Source organism: Pinus tabuliformis, chromosome 9 (assembly GCF_031772625.1).
Source record: "Pinus tabuliformis cultivar Carrire ecotype Pingquan chromosome 9, CPIR1, whole genome shotgun sequence".
Lineage (NCBI taxonomy): Eukaryota > Viridiplantae > Streptophyta > Pinopsida > Pinales > Pinaceae > Pinus > Pinus tabuliformis.
The window spans coordinates 125,294,094-125,304,230 of NC_142307.1; the positions used below are offsets into that span (position 1 = coordinate 125,294,094).

Genomic DNA, 10,137 nt, shown 5'->3' on the forward strand with positions numbered 1-10,137 from the left:
ACTTGATATGGATCACAGAAAGCTCAATTCAACAAAGGAAATTTGATCCCTTTAAAATGAATGTAACCGAGTCACCAATTAATTTGTAGTCAAAGTTTGAATGCCCGTTAAAATCTGGCCTACATCAGCAATCCGTGGCGCCAGGGATCAGCCAATAGGAAAGACACTCCAACCCCTATTTAATGAAACGGCCTCCTGCTTTCATTTTGCAAAGACGCTTCTCCTTTTCACAGGTATAGCAACACCGAGTCTTTTCTGTGGTGGCAGGTTCGAGTCACGATAGTGACATCAATGGCCCCGAAGGCAGAGAAGAGGCCCATGGCTGGGAAAGAGCCCTTGACATCAATGGTCCCGAAGGTAGAGAAGAGGCCCATGGCTGGGAAAAAGCCCTTGGTGGGGAATTCCCCTTCAACAGAAAAGATGTCTTCGAAGTTGGAGAATAAGGTAGTAAAGGAAGGAGACAAAAAGAGCAAGAAGCACAAGAAAAGTGTGGAGACGTACAAGATCTATCTCTTCAAGGTGCTGAAGCAGGTCCATCCGGAAATGGGTATTTCCAGCAACGCCATGGGAATCATGAACAGTTTTATCAATGATTTATTTGAGAAATTGGCGAACGAGGCATCCAGACTCTCTCGCCTCAGCAAGAAACCAACTATTACTTCCCGGGAGATCCAGACAGCCGCAAGACTCATTCTTCCAGGGGAGCTCGCCAAGCACGCTGTGTCTGAGGGTACTATGGCCATTACAAAAATCACCAGTGCTCAGATTCCGGTCCTCTTTCGACGATTTCTTTTAAATTGCTGTAGGGTTTTATAGCCAGGGGAATCGCATTCTGGTCTGTCTGCATCACAATTTTTGCATTTTGTCATCTTTGGTTCTTTTATCTTTTGTAAGACTCCGAAATGGATTCTTATTCTCAGTCTTCTTCTCTTGAATTGCTCTTGAATTGAGCTTTCACATGTTCCTTTAAAGATTTGAAGCCAATATAATAAATTTATTTTCTGTTTACGTGAAAAACTTGTAGTCATGTAGCATATGTTGTTAAGCCGTGCGCATCAAGGCCCTGGTAGGAGGATATTGTTAGACTTACAGTGGAGAAATGGTGACCGAGCTCCATTTCGTCTTTTAAACCTAAATAATAACACGAAACTATATTATCCTTTTTGAGAATAAGAAAAAGCTTTCACTGAACTATATTGTTAGTCTAAGTACTCTAAATGCTCAGAAGCTTGGATAACTGGAAGAAATACATGCATTTAATATGCTCGGAGGTTCTGCATGTAACATGGATACAGAGAATGCGGTAGGAATTTTGAAATCTCATTGCAAAATGAAAACAAAAGTTTAGTTATCTTCTAAATGTATTCATCAAAGTTTTTATTATTAATATATTTTATATTTGATTAAAAATTAAAGATTTTTTTAAAGATTTAAACATTTTCCAATAAAAAGTATTGTAGGTTATATATATGTGGGGTTAATTTTCAGAAAATGTCTAAAAAATAATCTATTTGTGAAATTTTGCTCCTAATTTTTTTTTTCACAGTTATCCATAATTGTGATGAGATTTTCCTAATAATATTATGTATTATTTTGAATATTAAAGTCTTTGCAAATATTTATTACTACAGTGATTTTTTAAAAATAGGTTTTACTCTACACATTGCGTTTAATCACAAAAAGCCAAAAAAAAATTCTTTCATAGCATTGCCCAACTATGCTTCTTTGTGTTCTTTGTAAGCTCCCGTTGACTTGTGAATTCACAAGTGTATTTAACAATTTTAACAAGAGAGAATGGTATCTTGCATTGCTCAATATCAGTGGGATGGAAAGTTGAGAATGGTATCTTGCATTGCTCAATATCAGTGGGATGGAAAGTAACAACTTTGAAGGGTCAATCAGGTTATATGTATAGAGGGTGGAAACATTTGGGTTGAAGAATCTATATTGAGATGTATAGAATCACGTGACACCCTCAGCAGACGTGTTTATCGCAGATTCTAAGCGATGGAACTTTGGCCAATTGGCATACAGACATTTGGCTAGAAGTCTATACGCTCTTATACAATTCAATATATTGAATTTAGAAATTCTACCTGGCCAACAACAGAGAGTTCGCCCAAGCGGAGCCCTCGAATCTGAGCTACACCTACGTGGTAAAAAATGATTAGGTTGAGGAGGATGAAAATTGAAAGATGTGATTGGTTAAATTTGTCTAGCCAAACTCATGATAGGGACACAAAACACCTATCGGGTGGCTATTTAATCATAATTAATTGGCATGGAGATACATTAATGGTGTCAAAATATTGGCTTCAAACAAACTCAGTTCACAACTATAATACTATTTATTAACATGTAAAATAATCAGTGAATATGAAACCTGCAACATCAAACTGTTAGCCATCAATCCTGTACCCATGCAGTGCTACAAGTTTGCACTATGCCATCTAACACCAACAATCAAACTCTATATTTTTCATAAATCTAGCTCTCTTCCACACCAATCCAATGTTTGACATTTTGAATACTAAACATCGCTTCACAAGTCAACATGCACAGATATTTCAACCTTCTTCTTGCCATCTGCCTTTGTAATATGTGTATTCGATACTCTTCCTCTCTGTAATCTAAATAATATATGCATTAATTTATCCCTTCAAAACAGTTGTTAGATACAACAATTATATATTCTATCTCCGTTCTCATAGTAACCCCTCACTAGTTCTGTAAACAAATCATGCTATAATCTTATCATTTCACTCCATAAGATTTCTATGCAATCTTAGGTAGCAGAATGTGTTCCACCATTAACCAAACCTCTATCCAACACTTCAACCTAATCCCCTCTCCCTGCTAAGGTTTAGTTCTAGGCCTTTGGTAAACAGATCATATATCTACTGTCTATTGCATATGATCCTCAACAGGCTTCATCATATACACTTATAGCTTTCAGCCCAGTTAGCGAGTCATTGATTTATCAGCGGTCCCATATTTGAAGGCTGTCGCATAGTCCCACATCGGTAGAGGTTCAATGTTCAAGGTTCAAGGTTCAAGGTTCAATGTTCAAGGTTATATAAATGTTCAAGGCTATGTCCTAATGTTCTAGATCAATCCAAGCAAATGATCATTGTGTGACTAAATCAACCACTCACTTCAAAGTTTTTTTGAAATACCATGGGAAATCCAATGGTTTTGCGAGTGGTTTTTCATTTTCTTTTCTTACAGACTATAACATACCTTATCTTCTTGGGAAGTTTTTATAATGCACCCTAGACAGTGATTACCTACGTTATAACACTTTCTGGCCACTTATTCACCTGCGTTACTAGTATTTTCTTTTCAAATCCTCACTTGCAAGCATCTCCAAACCCTCTCAGACCTCCTACAAGTATTTTCTTTTCAAATCCTCACTTGCAAGAATCTCCAAACCCTCTCAGACCTCCTACAACTTCTCTAGAACGTGTCCAACCTCTTGCAACTCCTTTACAACCATCATAAAGCACTAGTTTTCCAAACACCCCTGCATCAATTTAATGGTAACTCATATTTAGTAAATCTTCATGTTGACAACAAACCATCAGGATCATGTGCGCCACCACCGATAGGTTGACATCAATGCCAACAAGAAAACCTACTATAATGTCAACATTATCACCCTAGCAAGAAACAAAACTAGTGGTAAAATAAGAGATATATTTTCTCTGAAATTAAAAAAAAAAAAAAGACTAGTTGAGATTATTGTTGTTAAGTATACTAACATCTACGTTTCTTATAACATATATATTAGTATGTCAAACATACAAAATAAATTGTGACCCGCCAAATCTTTAAATTGATAACATATAATCACATGCTTGAGAGATCAAACTAGTAAGATTATGGGCCATATGAATTTCTCATGATGAGGTAGAGATGTCAATGGGCTCATCTATGGTTCTTGGATAATTTGGTCCTTTTCCACAATTTAGATGGGTTTTTTACGAGCCGGCCTAAGAGTTGCATCCCTATGTTTGAGTCCCATATCGCTATGCCTGGTCTGAAGTTCATCCAATTGCAATGACATTTCTCTCTTAGCCTAATTGTGTTCTAGAATAACATTTGTGAGAAGGGCTTTGATTTTCTAGTAAATCTCAATGGTGTAAAGGTATTGGTTTTGGAATCCTCAAGTAGACTTGGATTAGGGACTCATTCTACAATTGATGTCAATACCTATGCATTGTTAGGTTCGTCCTTATTTGCAAGAACCTTTGTTGCATCATTTTCAATTTCTTGTTGAATGTCATTAGGAGTTTGGATTTGATAGAAGTGAGTTGCATTATGGACATGAAGGTGAGCTCGTGCACTCCCTTCCACTCTACTAGGTGAGAAGTAACGACTTGTGACCTTTTGACGTGAAGGGGGTACGGATAAGAAAAGATAGTTGGGAGAGGATGGGTGCATGAGAAAACCCCCTAAAAGAACAATGAACAAGAGACAAGGCAACTAAAGACTTGAGAGAGATAATATGAAGGGTGGTGCAACAACAATTTTGAGCTATGAGAAAAAATCCTCTATGGGATGAAGGTGTAGGAAGAGTGCCCTAAATGGGGAAGACGAAATTTTAAAGAATTAAAAACACATCCAAAGAAAAAACCAATAAACTTGTATCCAAGGTGGAAAATTGAACATGAGAAGATCTTGTCTGATATAGGACTAGGAGTAGGAAAACCACCATTCCAGACAAAAGCATGCTTAAAAAATAAAGGCTTTTCAACTAACATGTAAAACCAACAATTGTAAAATTCAATGCAACCATAAATAATTTTCAGAGATAATTAAGTGTAGACTCGTATGTTAATACAACCAACACTGCGGTAAGGAGCACGAATACCTTGTAACCTTGCCAATCCAACTAGCATAGGGAAATTCCACACCAAGAACAATAAACCTCCACTCAAATAAAAATAAGCATTTCCTTCCAAGAACACCATGCAAATTCTCCTCAATTTTGTTGAGTATACTAGGCAAGAGCCAAATAGTATCCACATTGAGGGAGGCCATGTCTAGAGGACTTTGTCCTACCCCGCTTAGAAGAAAAGAGAAATTAGTGTAGGAGTAGAAACTAGGTTTGGGAGGGGTAAGTTGCCAGAAATAAAATTGTAGACACAACTCAATGAAAATAATAGTGGTTTCCCCTTGCCAACCTACATTAAGACTCACCAATCTACCATTGAAAGAGTTCCATCAATTTCCACCCTGATTCATTAAATGCATAATGCTTTTAAAGTTGTGTGGATCATCATTTTAAGAAAGTGTAGGATGTGTGGCGAGTTGGAAGGCCATGCTTCCCCCCTTGTTTGATTTGGGTGATGGGAATGGAGCCATCCCCTCCCACGATTTATCCTTGTTTCTCATCCCATCTAGGAGTTATGAAGATTTATCCTTGTTTCTCATCCCTTTCTAGGATTTATGGAGATTTATCCTTAAAGATAATGAAAATGATGGATACATTAATGTTACAATGCATGTTAGAAAGAATATTATTAATCTAGTCAAGTTAAAAGAGTAACAATTAACAAGAAGTACGATGGTTTTTTGGTTTTTGTCTTTTTTCATGTAACCAAGCATTTTATAACAACAATGTACATGATATGAATTGAGATGTTATTTATAATCTATGGAGGATAACATTCATTACTCTCAATTATTTGAAATAAATTCAATTGACAATCGCTAATAATTAATATTATTAGATTAATTTTAAAAATATTTAAGAGTAATTGATAAAATTTGAATATTTTTGAAATTCGAGTTTGTGTTACATGGTGGTAGTTGATTGCATTGAGAGGAGCTCTACAATCCAAAAATGGGGAAGATGTTGTAGTGACACACGAAAAAAACATATTGTTGGCTCAATCGAAAATGTAATAAAAATATTAATTCTATTATATTCAATTTATTATATTGTTTTTGTTTTGGTAAGTTTATTGTAAAAAATATGCTATGTAGGTTAACCCGATAATGCAATATAAATCAAATCAGAATACTATAACCTACTTCTACTAATAATTTGTGGAAGCTTAAATATCGAGTTGAAAAATAAAACCAGAAGAAGAAGAATCAATCACACAACACACATGAAAATACTTTGGGGAAAGCCTCAGCGAAAACCCCCACTATCTCTATTATCATACAAGGTGGAAATACATAAAGATTATACAAAGCCTTAGCTCTCGCAGCTAGCTAGCTCTCAATACAATCCTGACAGATGCTCACAGGAAATCTTGGCTGCTCTCCAACTTTCCTCTCTGCCCTCCAAGCTCGTATTTCCTTGTGTTGTTCCTCTCGGATGATCTCATTCAACCAAGTGGAAAACCAATTTACCAAGTGGATGATCTCTTGATCTCACATATTGTCAGAACTGCGTAATCCTCAAGGAATTATTCGTCCTACATGCATGAGTTTTCTTTATAGGAAACCACATGCAACTGATAGTGCACTTTCCTTGACTTTAATCTCAATTGGGTCTTTCTTAGAATATACATGCATGAATTTCTAATGAGGGAATATTTAGTTAACTGGAGTACACTAGTTGAGTGCATGCATGCATCAATTGATTGTTAACTCTCTATTAGTTCCTCAAACAGTTTGGAACTAATTTAACTGGACTTAACTCAGTAATCTGAGTTAAATAATTACAACTCAAATATAACTCAATCTTATCTCCTTAATTTAAGGCTTATCTCCTTAATTTAAGGGATAACTCTTGCATGACTTCAGAAATACTTCTAACTTGAATTTATCAAACTAATTAAGTCAAAATAACTTAATTAATTTTTTCCAAGTAGCTCTTAAGGCTAAATTCAATCTTAATTCACAATTTAATTCAAGGACAAATTAAATTGGAATTTTCTTGTTTCCACATTTCAACACTCCCTCTCAACAAGAAAGGGATTATCTGCCACCCCGATCCTGTCTCTATGGAACTTGAATTTACACTTTCACACTGCCTTTGTCAAAATGTCGGCATCTTGCTCCTCTGCTGAAATATACTGTAGCAACATGATCCTCCCATCATCAAAAACTTGCTTGACCTTTTAAAGCCAACAAGAACTCACAACTGACTTGTTCTCCAGTCTTGGAACCACGTCCCAAACACTATTACGAACTATGGAGTCATACTCTTCCACCATAACATCAACCCTAATCAACTGCTGCACTGATTCCTCAAAGGAAAATGGCTTGGTCTCAATAAATTCCCTAGCAAGGGCCATGTATCCAGTGTACCTCTTAGGTGACCTCCTCTGTCTGTGCTAAGAAGATGGTGCTCCCACATTCTCTCTCACATCCTGCAACAATCTGTCAGCTTCACTTGTTTGCTTCCATCCATCCCTGGAAGACTCTGCTTGAGTGGATGTATCCAATCCTGGAACCTTTGCATGCAACTGCTCCGCATCAGTCTCAAGCTCCTCCTCCTTAGGAACCAACAATTCCTCCACAGCCTATAGTTGGAGCTCCCTCTCAATGGAAACTCACATGGCCTTCTGCTCATCAAACTTGAGATCTCTGTGAACCATTGTCCTCCGACTAGTAGGCAAGTGCACTTGATATTTGTGAGGTGTATCAGTGTACCCCACAAGTATCCCCAACTCTGCTGTCGGATCAAGCTTTTCCGTGCATCCTTTGTCACATTGCAATATACCGATGAGTAAAAGATCCTAAGTGGCCCACATTTGGTCTCTTACCGGAGAAAGCTTCCTCTAGTGTCTTCATCCCAAGTATGCGATGTGGGCTTCTATTCCGCAAATAGACCGCTATTTTACATGCCTCAGCCCATAGATGAAGTGGTAGGCTTTGGTCATGCAACATCGCCCGTCCTGCCCCTACAATAATTCTATTCTTCCTCTCGGCCAACCCATTTTGCGGTGGGTTATGAGGTGCCGTCAAGTCTCGTATAATTCCTTCAGCTACACAGAAGTCCTTAAACTCTTGAGAGACATATTCTCCACCGTTGTCGCCTCTCAAGGCCTTGATCTTCTTCCCTAACTCTTTCTTGACCAAAGCTTTGAACTCACAAAACTTTGAGAAGGTTTGGTCCTTCTTCTGCATGAAATAAATCCAACATTTACGAGAAAAATCATCAATGAAAATCACATAATACCTTTGCTTTGCTATGGATGTCGTCGAGAATGGCCCACACACATCAGTATTAACTCACTCTAAGATAGCCTTTTCTCGACTATATCGATCATGAAAGGAAGACTTGGTGTACTTTCCCAACGTACAACCTTTGCATGTGTCAACTTGCTCAAGTTTAGCTTTGGGAAGTCCTGTAGATATCTTCTACATTATCTCCAAAGCCCCATGATGCAAATGGCCCAACCGTCTGTGCCTCAACTCACCAATGTCTTGGCTTTGCACTAATTCTGCTTTCGTACTCAATGTTGCGCAATCATCTACCTCTAGTTTATGGAGATCATTCACCCGAATCCCTATCCTCTTGGTCTGACCCGTGGCTATGTGTCTTAGGAATGTATTTCCTTTACTAAAGACGACATCATAGCCTTTTTCCTCCAACATCGCGACCGATACCAAGTTCTTCTTTAGTTTGGGCACATACTTCACGTCTATCAAGGTGATAGGAGCTCCATGATCCCTCTGAAAAGCAACCGTGCCCACTCCTGAAACACTATACCTTCTGTCGTCACCCATCTCTATGTGCATCTTGAGGTATTTCTCTTCCAAGGTAGTAAATAAAATTTATCACCGGTCATGTGGAATGAGGCTCCATTGTCAAGATACCAAACAAAACCCATCATCGATGACACCATGCATGCAATGAGGGTAAAGTCCATTTCAAAATGAACGGCTAATGCCTCACCTTTCGATCCTTCCAAGGATCCGTTCTTGGACTTCTTCGATGGGAAATTAGTTGCATAATGCCCCATCTTGTGACAAGTAAAGCATCTCACTTTAGACTTGTTACCTTCTTCCCTCCATGAGAAGAATATAATTTGGAATGGGAAGCCTTCACTTCCCTTTCCTTGCCTTACTTGCTAAGGCTATATTTCCTTCAACATCATTCTTGGATTAAGAACCATCTCGTGTGCTCCTCTTGATCTCCTCCTGCATCAGATCCGACAATAGTTGTTCCCAATCCGACAGTTTCTCCCTTCCATTCACAGAGTCCTAGTAGCTATTCCAACTCTTTGGAAGGCTAAGGAGAGCGTGTTGGCATTATGATGTATGTGTTGTACTTGATGGAAACCCACTTGTAGCAGAACAAATTACTTGTATATGGTAACTAGATGAATGTACAAAAGAGATATCAGATGTGACAGAATGTGATGAAATGCAGGGAAATTTTAGATGTGATGAAATGTATGGCAGCTTCAAGGAATCAGTTCAAAAGGAAAATCACTTAGATGAAAGATCACAATATACCACGAAAACAACAGAGAATGATAGATCGGTCTTCACAGAATGAAGAAAGAGAGGTATACGCAAGTTCACCATTAACCAAGTCGTGTATACACACAGGTTAACAGAACCAAAGGTGCGTATAATGTACACACGCGATTTCACAGAAAGGAAAGCACGTATACCTTGGAAAACTAAGTTTTGGTCCGAATTATTTGGTCCATGGTATTTTGATCCATGGTATTGGTCCATGGTATTTGATCCGAGGTATTGACCCTAGGTATTTGATCCAAGGTATTGGTCCTAATTGGTTTTGGTCCATGGTATTGAGAAAGGCCTAAAATTATAAAAGGAGGAGAAGATCATTAGGCCAACGTACTCAAGCATTGAATATCTGATGAAGAGAGAGATCTAGTATGCAGGTTATTGGGTTATGGTGCATTGCTGGATCTGAACCAAGGAGGAACTTTAGCATATGGAAGATAAGATCTAATTATGGATCGGGATCTTAAGGCGTAAAGTGAACTATCATTATGTGTTTTTTTCTCATGAATATTCTAGATCTGAATACTAATGCATATATTATTCTGTAAATGATATGATTTGGGTATAACTGAAGTCTGGTATAGCTGCAGAATTATGAACTAATATTTTCAGATGTATACATTGGTTTTCTTTAAGGAAAGCACGTATACATGCGGGTTCAGCACAATAAGGTAGCGTATACCTTATAAT

At 37.8% G+C, this 10,137-nt stretch overlaps 1 protein-coding gene across 1 annotated transcript; it reads left to right on the forward strand.

Moving 5' to 3' along the window:
- Positions 1-345: 345 nt before the first annotated feature.
- LOC149147409 (histone H2B.9-like) lies at positions 346-816 on the forward strand. Its single transcript, XM_089441823.1, has one exon. It carries the CDS (start codon positions 346-348, stop codon positions 814-816), a length of 471 nt encoding a protein of 156 aa, XP_089297949.1.
- The last annotated feature ends 9,321 nt before the right edge of the window (positions 817-10,137 follow it).

What these genes read in the sequence shown, in the direction of transcription:
- LOC149147409 (XM_089441823.1), top strand. Translation starts at nt 346, where the DNA reads ATGGTCCCGAAGGTAGAGAAGAGGCCCATGGCTGGGAAAAAGCCCTTG.